The sequence below is a fragment of the Brachyhypopomus gauderio genome, chromosome 15 (genome assembly GCF_052324685.1).
Source record: "Brachyhypopomus gauderio isolate BG-103 chromosome 15, BGAUD_0.2, whole genome shotgun sequence".
NCBI lineage: Eukaryota > Metazoa > Chordata > Actinopteri > Gymnotiformes > Hypopomidae > Brachyhypopomus > Brachyhypopomus gauderio.
The window spans coordinates 6,470,588-6,491,730 of NC_135225.1; the positions used below are offsets into that span (position 1 = coordinate 6,470,588).

General features: G+C 43.0%; 1 protein-coding gene and 1 long non-coding RNA gene across 18 annotated transcripts; one reads left to right on the top strand and one right to left on the bottom strand.

The window, feature by feature from the left end:
- Positions 1–257: 257 nt before the first annotated feature.
- ldb1a (LIM domain binding 1a) lies at positions 258–19,215 on the bottom strand. Of its 17 annotated transcripts, none has more exons than XM_076975617.1 (13): positions 19,060–19,215; positions 18,819–18,857; positions 16,563–16,663; positions 6,922–7,024; positions 6,768–6,812; positions 6,594–6,669; positions 6,326–6,431; positions 6,073–6,245; positions 5,545–5,667; positions 4,401–4,484; positions 3,608–3,731; positions 3,350–3,501; positions 258–2,694 (listed from the first exon to the last, which is right to left on the bottom strand). In XM_076975617.1, exons 3-13 carry the CDS (start codon positions 16,588–16,590, stop codon positions 2,464–2,466), a joined length of 1,245 nt encoding a protein of 414 aa, XP_076831732.1. In that variant the 5' UTR covers positions 16,591–16,663; positions 18,819–18,857; positions 19,060–19,215; the 3' UTR covers positions 258–2,463. The 17 variants fall into 17 exon arrangements, with proteins under 17 accessions (XP_076831732.1, XP_076831734.1, XP_076831733.1 ...); XM_076975619.1 differs by lacking the exons at positions 18,819–18,857; positions 19,060–19,215 and adding exons at positions 17,469–17,502; positions 17,718–17,921; XM_076975618.1 differs by lacking the exons at positions 18,819–18,857; positions 19,060–19,215 and adding an exon at positions 17,718–17,921.
- LOC143477107 (uncharacterized) lies at positions 16,873–20,696 on the top strand. The gene is made up of 3 exons (XR_013121469.1): positions 16,873–17,130; positions 17,391–17,525; positions 17,859–20,696. It is a non-coding gene; the product is annotated as an uncharacterized LOC143477107 (long non-coding RNA).
- The last annotated feature ends 447 nt before the right edge of the window (positions 20,697–21,143 follow it).

Consider the following 21,143-nt stretch of genomic DNA (forward strand, 5'->3'; position numbering starts at 1 on the left):
TATGCAGGAAGTTGCCAAACTGAGTTGAACCTTTATTGAGCACAACAACACGATGGAACTTTATGTAGAAAAGTGGTTTGATGGTAGTCTGATTTAATACATAGAGTGGGAACTTACAAAGCCTCAAATTTCAAACTCATGATTCATTAACCACCCATCAGGAAAATAAAGTAAGCTTTACTGACCCTCATTGCAAAGTTCTAAAATGCACCAATACTACAGTTTAGGGGGAGGGGGGGGGGATCCATGAGATGAGATTTAAGTGAAAATTATTTTATTAATACAGTACATGAATCAACAGCAGACACTAGAAAAAAATATATTTATCAAACAGCCACTATCAAAGGGGCTCTACAAGAACAAAAAGGAGTTTTCCCTTCTGTGAACGACCCCAAACCAACCCTGCCCGGAGACGAGAGACTGCCTGGGAGAAGTAATCATACAATGCATGAAATATCAATTTGGGATCACCCCTCCCCCCACACACCTTTGTGGCCACTATGCAAAAACGCCCTCTGCTGTTTAAACCCAGTACATCAGATGTCAACAGGATAGTATGGTAAAATTCGAACGCTTTTGATAAATCCTTTGATGTACACCTTAAACAGTTTCACACGTTATCAGTGAAAAAATTGTCATACATGAGAACTGGAATTGACAAAGATGACATTACATTTCAATATTGTGAATTTGTCAAAGATTGACAATGTACATAACGTCTATTGTATTCAGACATGACAATGGCAATATTTTACAAAAAAAATAAAATAAATACATAAAAAGTATAATCTACCTCCTGAACTGAACGGTGCACATGGTTGATGCATCTAAAAAGTTTTAAAAACTAAAAAAATAAAGTTCTACAATGCATGGTTAGGCTTTTGAATTTACACTATGCAGGTCATTGGAGATGCTCTATAAAAGAGTAAATACCATTACACTTATACAGAACGTAGCTACAGTCTTAAATATACAAGCACAAATACACAAACAAAAATTATGAAAAATTCATCATTGAAACAAATACACAATGGGTGAGTTTAAAGTATCTTGCTCTTAGCTCCTTGGTTTGTAGCATTAGAAACAGATTCAAAACAAACATTTTGAGACTAAAATAATTATATACTCTATTTATTAACAAGAGAGAGGCATTATGCTTTGCATCTGAGACCATCTGGTTAGTGTACCATTACGATTTCAAGAGGTTTTGAGCTAATAACTTCCTCGAAAAGACCAAAAATATCCCCAGACACTGTCGACACAAAAGCTTCTAGAAAACGTATGGGCACAAATATGGAAGTAAAAGTAGCTCCAGCCATGATTACAAGAGGTGAGATCCTGGAAACAATGAGACTTACAGAGGGAACTGCTAATGTCTAGAACATGCAGCTTCCAGACACACATGCTATGATAACCTAATTTAGTACATATTTAACAGGACTCTACCTATCTAAACAAAGATGTAAAGCATAATAATAATAATACAATTATATATCTCTACCATTCTCCAGTTACAGATTTAAACAAATTAAACATTTTGATAGGGAAAGAGAACAAAATGTACTACAATTTCATAAGAAAAATAGATTGAAAATACAGTGACAACAGTGCAAAAGATACTCAGGGTTTTTGTTAACTTGCTTATAATTTTCCCTCTTACAAATTGATATAAAAATTAAAAAAGGAAACTAAATGTAAAAAATAAAACAAGCAAACAAAAATACAACTCTTGAGACTGGCATCATGGCCAAGCCCTTTCTGCTCATGACCATTGTCAACATGTCCAGCACTCCAGTACCATCAACAATTACACTTTGTTTTTTTGAAACATTTTTAAAGACTTTACGTAGTGGTTCTCAACTCCGGTCCTCAAGCTCCGGTACTGTACAGGTTTTTGTTCCAACCAGGTCCTACAAAACAAATAATTTAGGAGCGTTGGTTTTGAATCTGAGGTGCATACAATAGTCTGCAGATGATTAAATATATGAAAGTTGACCTGCGAAGTGAGCACAACAGAAACTGCCATGCACCGTCAAGCACAGCACCCAAAGAGACCCGAGGTTGGAACAAGAACCCACAAACAGGGCTGCCTTCACTAACTGCTGATCAAAAGGCCCAGAGAACTCAAAACAGACCAGACACTGATTCTCAGAGTTTCTCCTCAGGCACAAATGCACAGCGAGATCCTCTCAAACAAGCAAAACCAAAAAGTAATTTAAATATCAATTTTTTTAATCTATAAAATTTTAAATCCTACAGGAATTCACAAAGCACAATTTCACGAGTTGAAGAACAAATTGAAGAGTCTGGCCAGTGAGGACTCTTTAGGGTGGAACACTGCAACAGGAAGGCCGGCTTTAAGAACTACAACGCGAATGCCACTCTAAACCAAGGGGAGGCGTTTAGAACTGCCTTCTATTGACTGCATGACTGTCCCTAACCCTCCACAGTGAACGCTGTAATCTACTGGGCCGACTGTGAGGTGGGGTTGTCACTCTTGCTCTCCTGGCTGGAGGGAGCTTTGTTGTTCCAGGGGCTGTTGTTGCCCAGGGCGGGGGAGCTGGTGAAACTGTCCTCGTCGTCGATGCCATTGGCCGCATCAAACTGCGTGTTCTCCAGCCGTGTGATCAGCCGCTCATCCTCGTCCCCGAACTCCCCTCCCATCAGAGTGGGCTCACCCACCACCATCACATCCTGCAGGAGACAGGAAGGGGTGCAAACATTATCCCCGCAACACGAGGGGGGGGGGGGCTTCTAGGGGTGGGGAGGACTCGGTGACTTCCTGCACCATCCATCCCCACAGCAACAGCAGAGGGCATAAGAGCTCAGAGCTCAAGCCATGAGCGCCCACTGTAATCAAGAAGGCCAGCACAGTTCAGCAGCCACAGAGACAAAGCTCTAGTGATGGCTACTGTTTAGCAAACTTGGAGTCCAACACCAAGTTTAGTCTTTGGGAACCATATTCTACCATGGCCTTCAGTCAGTCAAGCTGTGTAGACCTGCCTTTAAGAAGATCAGCGGTGGGCGTCCCTGATCCTTTAGTGCTGTACGGGTTCATTCAACCTCGGGTCTCCATCAATGGCTGTTTCTGGAGCTCAAAATCACCCTACGCAAACAGGTTTTGACCGGCTGACAAAAGGCACAGAAAACCCACAGACCTGTGGCCCTGAAGGACCAGGGACTGCCCAGCATTGGATCATGTCCACTTGTCTCTACGACGGGTCTGTCTGTCTTTAAACCTTTCCAGTTTCGCTTTTGTTCATGCAAAGCTCCCAGTCCCCACCACCCACGCGCGTGCTGGCTGTTAACCTACAGGTTCGCAGGAAGGAAATCAAAATGAGATGCTTACAGGTACCTGGCTGGAGAGCGCAAAGCTGCTGGCTGGGCTCTTCTTCTTGCTGTTGTTGCTGTTGTTGGTGGCGCCCCCACCTGTGCTCACAGTGCTGCCCCCCGACATCTTCCTTTTCCTCCGCTTGTTTGGGGCTTGTCTCGCTGGTTCAGCTATGGGATGGTGGCGCACGTCACAAACCCGAAAGGAGACCAGCGGCCAAAACACGAGCGAAAAGACAACGGTGATGTCGAAGCAGAGCTGTGCTTTGGCCCTTACCTGGTGGGGCAACCATCCTTTGCCACTTCTGAAATAAGCAGGTCTTTAGGCAGTCTCGAGGACTGAGGCTGTAGGTTTTGTGTCTGGACATCAGCTCCTGCATGGGCTCCAGGATTACACAAAGCTAAAGGAGAGAGAGACCAGCCACAATTAACTCCCAGCACACATGGGCTCCAGGATTACACAAAGCTAAAGGAGAGAGACCAGCCACAATTAACTCTCAGCACACATGGGCTCCAGGATTACACAAAGCTAAAGGAGAGAGACCAGCACACATGGCACGCTTGTACATGTTTACTCTTTATATTCTTGATCCCACCAGCCTCCTCTATTATCCAAAACAGTAGTTTATGCAAAGCATGTTTCTCTTTTTCTAAATCCAATGCCTATTCTGCACATTGCAACCTATTGAGTCACTAGATCTCATCTCTCATTTTATAGCTTCATATTGAATTCAAGCTTCCATTGCAAATATACGTCAGCTAAACTGACTACAGCATAAACTCATTGCTGATTTTATTATTATATAAGTGCAATTATTGACCATATATTTAAATGCATAAAAACTCAACTCAATGGCTGCAAGGATTAACTCTAAAATAAGAAAGAGGAAAAAAAAAAAAAGAGAGAGAATGGCATGACCCATTAGAAAATACCATTGCTAAACACTTAAGGGTTTACTGGTGTTCATAGAATAAAAGTACAGCTTATGACAATCATTATATCATATGTATAAAACAAAGTTAAAGTAAACTTAATTCACACATTTTTGCTGCCGAGGTGCCATACTCACTCGGAGGTAGTTTAATGTTGAATTGGACAATCCACATCTTGTGATGTTTTTTGAGAGCTGGTCAAGCATCTGAGGGTCTTGGGCCTGTTGAGGTAGCACGTGGGTGTTAGTGTTTAACATTTATTTTCTAGACCATTTACATGAAATTTTCTTCTTTAACCGGGAAAAGGGGAAAATGCACTTCAGTTGGAAATGCCAACATGGAAGGAATTAACCATCTTAAGGGAGTTTGAGAATGAGTTTATGGGCTCATTATTTAAAACAATGACCAAAATAACTAGTATTAAAATGCATCAATATACTAGGATTATCACAATCCCAGTAACATTCTTGTTGACCCCTTATTCTGTGTTACTGCACAGAAAAAATGAAAAAGTGGGTTTCATTATTGATTCATCATGTGTACCATTATAAACAACACCATGAGGGTCATGGTATTAGGACTCAATACAACCCAAACTAACTGGGGTACATTCTACGAGTAGATAGCAAATTAGTTTTGTAAGTTGCTCTGGAAAACAGTATCTGCTAAACGGCAAAAGTATAAATGTAGAGGTATTTGAGGAAACATTCAGAGTTTGTTGTGTTGAAACACTGCCACAATACATTAAGTCAACCCAGCATCAATAACATTAAAGTGGCTAATAATATTTAATGCAAGATTAATTGCATTTGTGGTTTGCAGGCCAAGACAATAACATGTCCAGTTTCTCACTCTAATTAAGTCTTCCTTATCTTGTTAACCAAGTACAGACATAAAACTTTTGTAGATAGGCACACTGTTGGCAAAAGAAATGTTAAATGCTTAAATGTAAAATCCTGCTAATCATTCATTAGCCCTCAATAATTAGCCATTTAAGCCTGGAGCACCATTGTTGTGTGACCTCAAAGTTTTCTTCTTTCTTCCTTCTTGTTTTAGGGGGATTAATGTTTGACACCCCACTCCCTCAACCATTTTTTTTACTTGTATATGTTTTTATATCTGGTACAATGTTTTCACTAAGCTCAGCTGTATTAAATGTGACCGAGCTCTCATCTTTGATTTGATTTCCAATTGCGTTCCTGTTATGACACCACAGGGCCACCGTAGAGCCTCCTTCTAGGCCTAGGCTGAAAACAAGTAACCCGTCGGCGGCAAACTCACATGCATAGCCAGTATACTGCGTGGCACGACTTCACGGTGCTGTCTGATGCTGAAGTGCCATGTCTTTATGCGCATCATGTCATCAAACATGAACTCCAGATAGAGCCGGCCTTCTACACAGACCTGTACAGATACAGACAGAAGTGTTTAACAGTCAAATTATTCTACCATGTACAAGCGTGAAAGTTGAGAATTTGCATTCACATTAAAGTTTGAAAAGGAATGACCTGAAAATAGAGGAAACTGAAACTCAACAACTAAGTGACTATATACATAGGGTGTGTATACACACACACACACACACACACACACACACCTTCATCGATTTATGTCGAACAACTATTACGTTGTTGTAGAGCTTATTAAGGGTTTAACCATACACAGAATATTTACTCTCAACACCAAGGCTAAATAAATACAGTAAAGTTATAAAAACATCAGATTTGGTCATTTTGTTGTAACAGTTAAATGCCATCGTAAATACTCACTAGACCTCCGTTCACCCAGCCATGCAAGGGAGGAGAGTACCTGTGTAAACATGGGCTTGCCATTCTGCGTGACCATGGTGCACTGGTCACAGTCCAGAGACACGAAGTTGCTGTGGAAGGATTCCTTAGGATGCTTCAGTACATAAAAGAGCTCAGTAGCCCCTCCCTCAAAGATACTCCTGAAGTAGCGAGGAATCAATGTCCGGCCAATAGCTACAAGCACAAAGATGTGTTAGATGTATGCTCAATGTAGGCATCTGATCCAAGGGGGGTGAAGTACAGAGGCATCTTACTGTATCGTTTGGGTCCGTCTTCCAGACAAAACGTGATCGTTAACATGGCATCGTCTTCAAAAAACTCTGTAGTAAATGCATCCCACCACAGGTTGTCACAGTCCTGCTGGAAAACCAAAAGCAAACTAGTTACTTGTGTTTTATAAGGAACACTATATTCACTCTAGGACACAGCATGTGAGGCCATGGACAAAAAAAAAATCTGTCCAAATTATACAGTAAAAACACTTATTCTCATCACAATATCATCATCAAGACAAGGTATTACCTCTGTCCAATTCTGTAGTCGTTTATTTAGTTCAAATATCCTGTAGTCCGTTTGATTTCCATACGGTGTGTGCCTCCTACACCAAGAAATGGTGATTCGTGAAGTTGCAGCAATGAGATTCCAAGCTCATGACAGATACCACTTGCATAACTTCTACAACACAGACATACTCACCCGATTCCAGGTTCCATGTACGAGGGGGGATACATTGGTGTCGGACTGCAATTTAAGCCACATCATATACAACGATTAGATGAATACCACAAGAGTATTTTAACTCCAGTTCAAAATAAATACTAGAGAGATGAGCACATAAAGCTGGTCCTACCCCACATCTCTGTCCAGCATGGTGCCTGGATGAAAAGGGGGGAAGGCACTACCGTTCGGAGGCTCCTTTGGGGAGTACAGCTTGAACGACTTGGACGAACAGCCTATGGAAGGAGAGAAAACCCAGCCTGAATTAGTGAAAAGATGTGTGCTAAAACAAAACCATCTGCTTCACGTACTGTTGCTCCAACTTTATCCAATCAGAAGACAACCCTCACGTGCAAGTATACCCAGAAGGTCCATATATGGTGCCATTTCTGATAAATTCACTACTGAACCAATTTTCACAACTTGTGTTCCCCATCAAATTTACAACATTTGCAAACATGTTTTACATTTGTTTAAAATAACTCAGTTTGCATCCACAGCTGTTACTTGTAACTAATTTTACACATGCTCCTTTTTAAACATTTAAACAAAATCAGTTTTTAAATTGTCCAAGCTAAATGCCTTTTATCACATTCCGATCTGCCTTGACTGGACATAAAACATGAAATTTAAAAATGTAAAAGATGTTATGGACCTGGATTATTTTTGTATGGAATTCATGTCTGAGTTTTGCAAAAACGAAACCTGCCCGTCACCGAGAGCACCATGTGACCACACAACATTGGTACTATACACAACTATTGATACAGCCCATCTCCGTATATTTTAATACAGCCATCTCTTCTGTCTTGCTAGGTAGCTTCTCTTTTAGCTGAACATTTAGCTCAATGTGGCAGTGGAAAACAGAAATAAATGCTGAATAACAGGAAGAAAAACAAGAAATGAGAACTAAACCTCCACTGAACATGGCACAGACACCAGTTACAAGCAAATATAAATAAGATACAGGGACATACAGGCCAAAATGAACAAGACTGAGCAAATTCACGACAAAACATGAAACAGGCCAGCACTCAGCAACAACTACTGCTCCACCCACCATCACCCTTTTATTGCAGCTTCATTCAAAACTGCCAATGCTGGTGAGTAGAGGGCCATTAGGTAGTGAATTCTTTGAGAAGAGGTATCAAACTCCACACGCACACTCACCATGACCTCCACTAATGTGTGGTGACGGCCAACTGAAGAAATAATATTAAAATACTCATATTAAATGCAGTGGCTTGTTTTGCACCTTCCATTGCATTAAGATGGAAAGACAGCCTAAAAGACAACTAAACGGATGAATAATGCCATCCTTGAACAAACAGGTTATGGTGCATAAATCCTTGAACTGGAGCGAAATTACAATCAGCATTCTAGACATTTTTAGATAGACATTCATGAACTACACACTTACATGGGTAGCCCACAATCATCTTGCACAGATGACAGGGAAGTGCGACTTCTTCATCAAATCAAACAAATACAGTGACTGGATGAGACCGACTACACCATCAGTCTAGCTTTTTCCGATATTAAGGGTGAAAGATCAATTCAACTTGATAATGAAACTGTAGCTTGGGCACACGGCATTCCTATGGCAGAAATGTTTACTGCAACTGCACACACTCTCTTTCCTCAAGGTCTCAGCTGAACACCAGCTTGAGCTGAACAATTCTAATTCAAGATCACAGAATTTTAGCAGCTGATAATTACTTTGCATTTCAATTGAGTGATAAACCCTCAGAGTAGTGATGGACATACTTAGTGGTGAATGCAGACCATCAATTAAACCTATGCAAGAACTGTTAAAACACATGAATGTACAACAACAAAACACTCCAACACAGTATCATGTACATTCTCAGAAGGTCGTGTTCTCTTAGTTTGACGGCCAGTTCACACTACTGGTCAAATGCAACGAGTTACAACTCAAACCTGCCCTGGACTAACGATGCCTGCACACACACAAAATGGTTGGGACATGCAAGATGAAGGCTAACATTACACTGGGAATATCATACCATGATCACAAAACAACCTTTACTAGCCAAAAAGATATGCATCTCGATGCAGTATCGAGCATCATGTTAGTTTTGTAATATATATAACACAGAAATTATATTTCACCCAAAAGTTTTACAAGGTGATTATGGTCCCCCAGCCTATGGTGTGGTACCCTAACTGAAGTAGCGAGCCACCATGGCTATACACCCCTCTAAACTCGACTACAAACCTATAAGTTAGTTAAGTTACAGGCGAAGTGGTATTTTTTCCCCTAAATATCAACAATATTAATATTTTTAGGCGAAAAACTCGCTATTAAAACAGGCCGTGCTAGCAAAATCCTGCCGTGTTTCCACCTCGTTAGCCGCTCTGCTAGCTCAGCCAGGCGGACCCCCTCACACGGCCTAGTCGGGCCTGCCGCGGCTTCGCGCGTTTCGGCGACAACCCGACCCGCAGGGAGGCTTAAACACCACACGGAGCAAGTTATCCGGATAACTATCTGGCCACATCCATTTATAAATCACACTCTGCGATTAACATGCAACTGTGAAACTGAACCCTCGACACATTTGACGACTACTCAAGCCAGTCGGCCCGGCCGTACCTACCTGGCCAGGGAGGATTAAACGCTCCTGTACGGATCCCCAAGCCCGATCACAGTCCCCGGAGCCCGGCCAATTCTACCATACGTATGCCCATTTAACAACCCATGGCGCTGGGAAATACCGTGTCCGGGTTATATATGTCGAATTTAAAGAGAAACGATATATATCCTGCTATACAGACAATAATGAGAAGTGCTCGGAAGTACGCCTGTGCGAGCAGCCCTTTGTTCCCCCTGCACAATGGCACAAGCGCTCCTCACCCCCAATAACACCCCCAGCGCTCCTGGTGCATCAGCCCCTCTCATCCCCTCCGAATACCCCCCGTCCCCTCCCCCGTTACCGGGCAGCACTGCTGCTGCAAACCTCCCACCCTCTCCACTGCACTGTGATCGCCATCCACGATCTTGCCACTTTTGAAGTGTATGAAATTATGTTCATCATGTTTTAAGTCCGTAATTGGGGGTTTACGTTTGTCGAACCGGTTAAAGCTTACAAACCTATCACGTCTATCACAAATGCACAGAGGCCCCTAAAAGTTTAATATAACTGTAGCTAACTGAAATACTAAATGACCGTACAATCTTTTCGCCGCTATAAATCCATAAGGGATGTTGTGTATAAATGTGACCCTCTGAATCGTGTTTTTCTGTAAAGCTACAATGTATAATTAACGTAGGACTCTCCCAATAAACATAGTTTATCATGTTCATGTAGACACAACGCATAATCTGTAGTGTTGTATTTTCGTGTAATAAAGTATTTGTGTCCACAGGTCAGCAGATCAGATCATCCCACACGGTCTGTCGATAAGATCCACATTTTTTCTCAAGTATCCGACCTCTATTCACAACGTGGGGAGTAAACCAGGACAGCAGCGCCATCTAGTGTCACCACATCTATAAACATGAAAGCAATTTCGTCGCACTTTACTAATGTTCACAAAATTATTCATTTTAGGGTGTAAACAAAGCAGAGCGTTTTATAACGTGTTTCACTTTTAGTATTGTTTTTTCCCCCTCTGAGAAGGAATAACTGGATGTAGTCTCTCCAATTTCAATCAGCGGTACTTGTTTGCCTTAGCAAACAGTTCTTGGAGTTCAGTGCTCCATGGACAGATCTGAACATTCCCCTTGAATACGTCAACCTGTTTTGCAGTCCAGTGCATCTATAATTGCCAGTATAATCTATTTTCCACATCCAAGCATTAGGAGATATTTACCATATCATGAGAAAACAACGTCACTGCAGCTGGTGAAGCGAGAAAACATTCACCTACAGTAATCCCTTACACGTTCAGAGTCCTGGGCTTTGGATAAATTAAATGTTATCGATGCCATGTCATCAACGAGAAAATTACACACATCATTATCCCCTGATGACGCTTCCATCATTAGAACTTCCATCACAGAGCTCTTTAAAATGATGCATCTCAACAGTACCCATAGGCAGACCCAGACGTCATGCTTGACCTGGTCACCAACAGCCATATGCCTGGCACAGCCTGACAATGCCCCAGCAACAGGGGCATGACTTCAGTAGAGGAGTGACTGCACTACAAAACCCAGTTCTCCTCCAGAATGTTACAGAATTTGTACACTGCAGTAAATGCTAAATAATAATAATTTTATTTATTAAGCACCTCTCCCATATCCAAGGACGCTTGCCAAGATGTGTTCAAAAACAAAACTAGGAGACGGAACAAAGTTAACAGAAAGCCAATGATGAGCCAAAAGCAAATAAACAACAAACCATCACATCACACAATGAAAGTGTTGAGAAGAGAGAAAAGTTGAGTTCAGAATAGGTAACCGCATTTGCTGTTTATGCCCCCAAACTATGGAACGGTCTCCTCTTTGATATTGGACTTTCTGACTGTAGACAGTTTTAAGAAACATCTTAAAACCAGTTCGATCTGCTGTTCTGCTTGTGCTTGTGTGCGCGTTTCAGTCCTTTTGGTTTTTATGTGCATTTTTTATTTTTAAATTTGTCTTAGAAAAGTGCTATATAATTACATTTTGATTAAATTGTAGACATGCATTTGCTAGTTGAAGCATCAGTAAATACATTACTAGTATTTAGTATTTTTGGTGTGTGCGTGTTTAAAATGGTTAGAGGGAGAATCCTACTTTGATTACAGTAAAGATGTAAACTCTACTTTTTATTATGAAGAATAATACAACAAAAATCCACAGGGGATCACAAAACAAATTGGAAAAAAATGTGCACTGAATACAGAGGGCCTACTTGTGATCTTACAAAAAAGCAGCAACCAGGTTATCTTGTAGAAAATTACCAACTAAAGAAAAAAGTTAGCATTAAAAATACACACTGAAATTAAAATTAAACTGTCAGACGATTTTGCTACAAAAACAGGGTGGACAGCAAAACAGCCAGATAAGATTTAAGGAAGTAGGAACCCTGATTACTGCAACTGACCTGCAAGTTGCTAAAGTCATACAAGCAAGCAATAAGTTATTTATGCAGTAATAAATGTCTGTCATAAATGAGTGAAATAACCAGCGTGTGCATCTCTGGTCTCTCTTCATCCGACATTCTATTAAGCAGATATATCTTATGTGCCATTTCCTTCTGTGCTTCCTGTGACCATAAAGTGCAGGAGTAAGTGGAAACGCTACTTTACAAAACTGCTGAAGCAAGCCGTTATCTCATTTAGAGCCAGAACCCCATCACCCCACCGCACGTCGCTCTATTGAATTAAATCGTAATTCGGTGCACAAGATGAGATCTAGTGAGGTTCAGTGCTGGTTCACTTTTTTTTCTTTTTAAAGAACACTGCCTCCTCCACTAATGACACACTATTACTCATTTTTGATCTTACTTCAAATATTACCTACTCTTGTTTAGTCTATCGTTTGGAAGACCGCCTCTGCTTGCATCCAAACCTGAGACATTAGGACTGCTGCAGACTGGTTCTATCTGGTTTGTCCTTTTCCTGGCCATATAACAGTTTTGTGCCCTTATTTCACTGTTAGAATATTTAAAACTTTGTGCCACAGCAACAAAATTGAACACACTCACGTTTTCCTACACCACATTTAACAAATATTGTGTTTGTGCATAGCACATGTCTCATGTTTTATTCATCTATGGTTTGAGTTATGAAAAAAACACTTTGCAGTCTCTAAGACAGCAGGAAAGAGCAAAACCGAACCTAAACGCAGACAGACCAGATAGAAAAACTACTACATCTGCATGTGATGTTTAATAAACCTAACAAAACGGATTGTCATTGGCAATAACTCTAACGGCTTAGCAAACACACACAGTTTCCTAATATCCTTATTACAGTCATCGTGCAAGCTTGTTATTAGTAGACCGTAATGGCGAAAGGGAAAGCTGCTAATGTTTAGACTCTTACACTGCTGTGGGAGAAACAGAACAAGACTGATGAAGAGATGCGTGAAAAGAGAGAGAGAGAGAGAGAGAGAGAGAGAGAGAGAGAGAGAGAGAGAGAGAGAGAGAGAGAGAGAGAGAGAGAGAGAGAGAGAGAGAGAGAGAGAGAGAGAGAGAGAGAGAGAGCGCAAAGGGATGCAGATATAAAGCCTTTGGAGGCTGGAGGACTCTCGTTCAGAAGTGCAGGTGTCACGTAAGGGCAAGTGGATGGAGCTCTTGTGACAAGGTTCAGCGCGTCTCCAATAGCAACAGCAGCCAAAGGCAGGGTCATGGAAGTTCATAGAGCCAACGCACTCACAGTACAAGATCCAGTGACATGAAAACCAGCACAAAGCAAACACCAGCACCATCCCTGCTTCCTCCAGCCCAGGTGCCTCCACCACTCACACTCACTCACTCACACACACACACATCTTAGTGCACCGTCCTGTTTCTGCCCCAGCAACTCCGTCCTTGTGTTCTTCCTCAGCCGTGGCAAATAGCGTTGCATTTTGTCATCTAGAAAATGCGTCATCTAGGATCACTGGCTTACTCTAATAAGGCTAGTGAAACTTGCTATTCGATTAAAGGGATTACACAGGGCTCTATGAACAGAAACAGATTTAGTAATTAAACCCAAGTCACCATCTGAAAACTTTCCCTTCGGGTCCACAGCTCTAATACACACAGTACCAGAGTGTGTTGTCTGGCACACGCTGGCTCACACACACAACGGTTTCTCACCATTGCAGACGTGTGACATCATAACGACCGTCTGCATCCTCGTCTCTGCCAGAGGCTGACACAGTCAAGGGGAGTCTCAGAACAGGAAGCCATTTTGTTTGAGCTCGACATAATGAGACTGATCTGGGGAGGCTGGGGACTGCTAGAAATGGGAACGTTACTTACACACGTACAAACACACACATGCACGCACCCACACACGCATTTGCACGCATGTTTCCAAAAAACGCCATTCCATCAGAGAACGAGTGAAGCGGAGCGGACTCTCGGCTCTACTCCGTGTTGGTTCTTGGCTCCTGACTGCAGCCATTGTGAAACACAAAACAGCTCTGGCTTTGTGCGCTCGCCATTTTAGCTCCCATTTTCCTCTAATCAAGGCGCCCATGTGACTTTCTGCATGAGGTGGCAGCGCGTGCTTGTGCGCGAGAGTGGAGCAGCAGCACACACTTTTGCACGAGTGTGTGTTGGATAGAGCAGGTGGAGGGGGGTCAGGTGGAGGGGAGTGGAGGGGAGGGGGTGGTTTTATCAAGATCTGCCTTTCTATTTTTACCATGTCGTCTCCATTAAAGGCTATTATAGCCTTAACATAAAAGAGCAGTCCGTGGATCGAATGCACAACGAATAGGAACGATTATGGAGGTGAAGATGGGATTCCTTTACTACACTAATGCTGCAGAAAATAAGGCGATTAATGCACCATAAAGAACAAGTCACCCAACTCGCCACCATCGGTGTCGGCAGGCAGGCGGATTGGGGATCGCGCGGGCCCAGGGCGCGCGCACTCTCGCGCAGCCCACATACGCATGGGAATGTAAACAAACTAGACATCAAACGGTGCCATGTGTTGGGCCACTGGCTGGGAGAGCAAGGAGGAGATAGCAGATAGCGTCGTGTTTCTGACCGACCGGGTCTTATTGGAGCTCTACGGCCCGTTTTCACAGAGCAGAACAGGAGAGCCCACACAAAAGTGGTTCGTTTCAGGATGAAACGCCTGCCTCGCTCCTCCCTCCACCAAAAAAGAACAATCACACAGGACATACCGCTGTGGAAATTTCCATGACCGCACTCATAAAAAATGCACCCTCGTGAATATAATCGGCTTGATTTTAAACAAATGTTGCTTGTCAAATATTGGCTTGTTTGTCGTCGAAAAGGGCAGAGAGGCTCACTGGCTGGGTCTTACTGAGATAAGGATCGCACTTGCGAGTGACTGAGGAAAGTGTTTGCATTGCGCCACTGGAATGACCTGTGCCGATGCCACTGGGAAAACCTGAGCATTGGTCTAAACTTGCCTTGATGACGCTCTTTTCAAATCATGTTTTCTGATCTTTATCCCACTCAAGGCTGAGGAGAGCCATCATGCACGTTACAATTATGTTTTGCGGTTTCCATGGAACTGCTCAGTTCAGTGATCACAGCAAAACGAGGCTGTGTGTTTCTCATACACACATATGGATTTGGTTAAGAACTCATTTGAGAGTCTTAAGGACAAACAGGTAGGAGTGTTTGATGTCAAAAATGGTGTCTACTGGAAACCAATTTCAGTCAGTTTTGCATTTCGTCATTGCAGCTAATTTAACATGGTTTTGCCAAGGCTTTATTACCACTCATCAGATTAATGAAGTCCGCGGGAGTGTGAAGTTTCCTAATTAGTGTCACCCTGACAACACACACACACTAATCATTTTCAGGTGAACACCTCAAAGGTATTTGCCAACTCCCTCCTGAATGATCGGTGATAATCTCCAGTTCAGTTCTGACTAGCCTTTTACCACAGTTGATCCTTTGCTGTGGCTGCCATGACTGAATTAAGGATTGCGCTACAGAAGAAGGGAAATACCATAAATGCATCTCGTAATTCCTGACAGTTAAACAAAACAATGTCCCTGCTGTACCCCAAGTCTATTCACAAGCCCCCCCTGGTACACAGATAACCTAAAGCCTTGTGAAATTTAATACTTCCATTAATCTGATTGGAGGCTCCAAACTGAAACTGCTGGCTTACAGATTCCCCATGTGGGCATTGGAAATGAAATCCAAGATCTGCAGTTGGGTGGAATTTGTACCGTGTCACCTATGGCGACTTTCCACTTGATTCACACAAGTGGTTGTGACAATTACTCTCTGTTCTCTTAAGCACACTCAAGTATCTGAGTAAATGCATAGACCTACATCCTAGCTTAGGTGAATGAAACAGTAAATCACCTAGTTCAACAGAACTCCATCACCCACCATACAGAGGGTTACTCCACACAACAGCAATTCTTGTTTAGTCTGATAACTTAAGCCCAAAGTCAAGACTGTCCAATGGGAGAAAAGCTGAGGGACATTCCTACTTGACAATCCTCAACTTTGAGCTAAACTTATCTGGCTAAACCCTGCTTTGTGGAAATACCCCCTGGTGTACACTAACCCAAAAAGCAATAAAAACAACCTGGCGACTCTAAAAATGATTTTTTATAGATTCCAATCCCTCCTACACCCAGGTTAGTTACTTAAAAAAAGAATGAGTTGATTTTAAATGTTTTAATTGTCAGCGGCTGCATATATTATTTGATATTTTTTAAAAAGAACACGAAGCTCTGTGATAGCAGTATGACATCACGTATCACACGTAGTGTGTGCGAAACACACCAAGAGAAACCAGTCAGAGAAGCAGTTCAGGTCTCAGCAACATTCTCCCTCTACACAGGAAGTTAATGCTTTGAGATCATGTACGAAATACTGCGTGTAACTGCTGGAATACTACAGTGGAACCTGCAGTCAGCTTCCCTCCAAATCTAAAACACACTCTGCCCAAAAAATCGGCCTTCTGCTACCGCAATGGAAGCGTAAAACATGTTGCGTAGCGCAGCTCCACTACACACAAAGCTGAACAACGCACGAAGCTTCACATCAAAGGCGCGCGACTTGCACGGCTCGCGGCGCCTCGCGCGCGCATACCTAAACGCAAGCGAGCTACCCCAGGCGGACTTCGTGCAGTGGAAGCGTGGAGCTGATGAGAGGCTGCTGGCACTCTTACCTGGGCAAGCACAGCCTCCAACAGACATCTTCTCACATGTTGGGCTCTGCTCGTCACGGAAAGTTGCTGCCGAGTCCACGCGCTGCTAGCATGGGCTTCCTCTGTGGAGCAGAACCAGACGGCGAAATGAAGGCAGTCAGGAGGAGGAGTGCAAAGGGGAATAAAAATGTAGAAACAAGAGCTCAGCTAGAAGCAGGAAGCAGGAATTATGCTCCTGTTAGACCCTCTGCACCCTGGCTCATTAATATGCAAATTACAATACTTGTGGGAGGGGAAAATATGAGAGAGAGGAAAAGAGAAGAGAGGAAGTGTGCGTGACAGAGGGTGAGAGAGAAACAGCAACCTTGAGAGTGAGCAAGGAGATGTACAAAGAGAGAGAGAGAGTGAAAGAGAGAGAAAAAAAAGCACTGTCAAAGTAACCTGCAATACAGACTTAAGCACACATTAAACATGTGAAGCAGCTCCCTTGTTCTTGTGGATGTATTGGCTATTTTTTGCTGCTAAGAGAGATAAACAGACACAGGCAGAGGCCCAAGGCACAGAGTCATTACCATCTAGCAGAGTTATGGTATGTACTCACATGCTCCCACACACACACACACACACACACACACACACACACTCGTCACTCCCTGGAGTCGACAACACAATTCATCACAGCCAGAGTGAGACGTACAGTCCACCTACTGGATTACTGATCTCTCTTGTCCTCTTCATATATCCCTCCCTCTATTATCACATCTGTAAATGAAGCCATCTCTCTATCCTCCTTGACTCTTTTGCTAATCTATCCTCTTTCCCCCTCTCTATCTATCTCCCTGCCACAAGCACTCATCAATTTGAGCTGGCAGTAGAGAGGTAGTGTTAATGGCTACAGACAGCATGGATTAAAAATGCAAAGCCCACCTGGAGTGCAGGGACACTGGAGACTTCTACAAGCCTGGAAGACACAAGCTAATGAGGGTGAGACTGTTTAAATTCTGACAGGAACATGCCTCTAAAACTAATTCAGATATCTATAAAACAAACACATCACACATCGATCATCATCGCACAGCACTTCAGTTGCTGCTAATTAGCCTTCTCTTCCAATAAAACATTTCTCTTCTTGTAAAACACCTTGGGCTTTACATGCAAGCTCAGATTCAGTCATACCTTGCTCAGAATCTCCTTGGGACAGAGCTTCCCATGAGAACAGACAGCTCCGAGTTCCTCTGGCACCAGTTGAGACTGCCCTGTGATCGATCTCCTCACTCCTTTCTCGTCACCTTGCCTGCCTCTCCTTCCCTCTGGCAGACTGTGCCTGGAGCCTCCAGATCTCACACACGACTGAGTTCTTCACAGCGCCTGTCAAGCTTGCTGACTACTTTGCCTCTGGAGCTTTTTACAAGGGGGTGGGGGCGGTGGGGGTGGCTGAGTTAGAGCCCCTTGATCTCACAAACACCCATTCCAGGGAGCAGAGATATGTTCAGACCAGCCCTTAGTTGGTCCTTGTTCCCCGTCACTCAAAATCAATATGCTGACAAAGAGACAACACTTTTCTTAGAATGCACCAGGGCATTCCTGTCATGCTGCTGCCTTCAGAGGAGTGACAAGGCAGCAGAAGGTGAACTCTGGTACAAATTGTCAAACCCACAACCCAAGGTTTGTTAAAAACCCCAAGACTCTAGGGGGAGTTCCATGAGATCATGTTGATCCTCTTTCTAATTCACCATTATCAGTAAAGACTGAACTAATATGACCAGGTGACAGCGCTTCCAAGATGGTGAACAAAGAACACACACACACACACAGTATGACAAAGTCATTTCACAGCGAGTGGTTCACCGTGCTACTGCAGCAGCTTTGTGGAAAATGGCTTTTTTGTTTTCTGAGCCAGAGATTGAGCTTTGAAGCCCTGAGCCTCAGGAAATGCACCACAGCACTGACTGCACAATCAGGTCTGCTTGCACTTCCTCCCTCCCCTTCTTTCTCTCTCTCTCTCTCTCTCTCTCTCTCTCTCTCTCTCTCTCTCTCTCTCTCTCTCTCTCTCTCTCTCTCTCTCTCTATTTCTGCCTCTCAGACCACAGCTGCACTAAAAACAAGGATGGTCCCCCTACTGTCTTTTGCTCTGTCTCTCTCTCTCTCTGTCTCTCTCTCTCTCTCACACACACACACACACACACACACACACACACACACACACGCAAATGCCCACAACTGTGACAGCGTTGTTGAAGAGCAGACATTCACCTGTGTGCAGAAACACAAACTCACCTTTCCTCAAAACCACGTCGACGGCCCCACTGTGGCTACCTGGGAAACACAGAAGAAAGACAGCAGCACTCAGAATCAGCACCTAAACTCAGTTAACACGCAAAGCACAACGTGCAGTCTGACACATTACCCTAGCACAACACAGCACCTCTGACACTGGGCTCAGACATGATGGCAATGACATTGTCATTTGCTACAGTAATCAATTGCTATTGTTCCTCATCAGCCCCGGTTTCCTTACCACCTTTTATCTCCTCACAGTCTGCGATGTTTGTGGTAGACCGAGCACTGAGTGCTGACGGTCTGGAGCTGGGTCAATTAGCCTTTAAAAAAAAGAATGGACTGACAGAGAGAGAGAAAGAGAGAGAGAGGCTGAGACAGAAGGATGGAGAGCGAGATGAGGAGGCGGGAGAGAGCTCACAGATCCACTGGAAAAAAAAAATAAAATGACGCAGATCCAGAGCAACTTCTCCAGCCTGCCGTACCCAGAGAGGGCACTGTCGCCATGGCAACGGCAGAGCCGTGATAGCTCGTCGGGGCACACAAGGCACGGCATTATTCCGACTCTCGCTCGCTGGAAATACGCGGCTCCGAGCAGCCGGGCAGGCGAGCACGCAGGCAGAGAGGCAGGCGGGGAGGGAGGCAGGCAGGCAGGCACCTCACACTCAATTAAGTCCACCCGCCCGGAGCCCAGCCACCTGTGACCAAGTCCAAGGTCAGACTGATAATCAAGGCCGTGGAGAGATCGGGCTCAGTTATTATAGAAGGAGGCTGGTCACAAATTAACACTGGTCCTGCCAGCCCCTTTGTGTGGTACAAGACGTGGAGGAACTTTCACCTCTGTAAGGACAGGTAGAGTGTACCCACTTATTTGCTATTTCTGATGTGAATCTGCCCATTATATCAGAATGTTAAAACAGTGATGTACGCACAGAGGTGAGCAGTTCTAATCTGAAACCCTCGCTTAGGTTCAGTGTGGTTCTATCTGCACCATCAGTGGCTCTACACTCATTATTTAGTGCACTTCACTTAATGAGTAACATTTATTATTTACATTTTATGTGAACTGTGGTCTACCTCACACAATGAATCGACGACGGGGATTAGCATGTTCACAATAGCGCTAAGCTAAAAAGGCAAACTATATTCACCAGTGGTCATGCATGTATCACTATCAGAAACTGTGAACTTGTGGCCTGTGGGTGCAATATTTCTAATAGTATTTCTAATAAAGTGCCTTGTGAGTGGGTCATATCATTGTAACTCAATATACTTTATATAAGCAGAGCACCAAAAGCAGTTCCACAGGATGAGGGACAGTAGATCTGGACCAGACAAGAAGGGTCCATTTTTTTCTTTTCTCAGAGAACAAAATTAAGCTTTAGCACAGGCTTCAGTTCTTGCCACAAGAATCTAGGTGTTTTGCACTTTTTATACTCTGAAGATAGAAGAAGGATTTGTTTCCTGCAAAAAAAGCCAAAAATGAAGCAACCTTTCGTAATTCCAGAAGAACATGTAGGAACATCCGTAGAGCAGCTATAATGATGCTTACAACACAAAGGAAGGTGACCCACTTTGTTGTGCCACCGCGTTCGACGCGCTTAGTCATCTATGCATGCACAAGCACAAATGTGTGTGTGTGTGTGTGTGTGTGTGGTGCGTTGGCAGTAACATGCCCAGAATGATGCAGTGCAGCTGTAGTGATTTCAGCTTCCTCCAATAATTAGCCTCAGTGGCAGAGCAGCACAGTCCCAATTGCAAGAAAGAGGATTCATATCCAGTGACTGAAATATGTCTCGGTTTATATCCCAAATATGTCAACAAATGCATAAAAATAAATTACAAAATACAAATGATAAAAATTTGGTTAATGAATATTTTAAATTATTAATAATTCAAATACAGTAAAATATATAACACCTTTACATTTCTACTTACGGTCCTGCATAAACTGCAATATCTGCAGCAGAATTTGTATTATTTTTAATTGCTCGCTGATTTTATTTCATTGCTGATATTTTTTTAATTAGCATAGGAGAAACCATATGTGCATGTATCATCACTTACGTCTGACATATTAATTAAAGCATTTAATTTGTCTTTGCTTTCAACAGATGCATATCCATCTGCATCTGCATTGGCTGTATACTGTTCTATAGGTTGCAAACTTGCTTGCGAAATTAAACCTACCCAATTGCAACCTTTATAGCAAATAAACCAATCTGCTTGTTTTAAAAGTTAAAGGGTAACTACTTGACACATTATAGCAGTTATAAGTTTAAGGAAATTTAAAAGAAGGTTTCACAAAAACATAACCCATCAGTT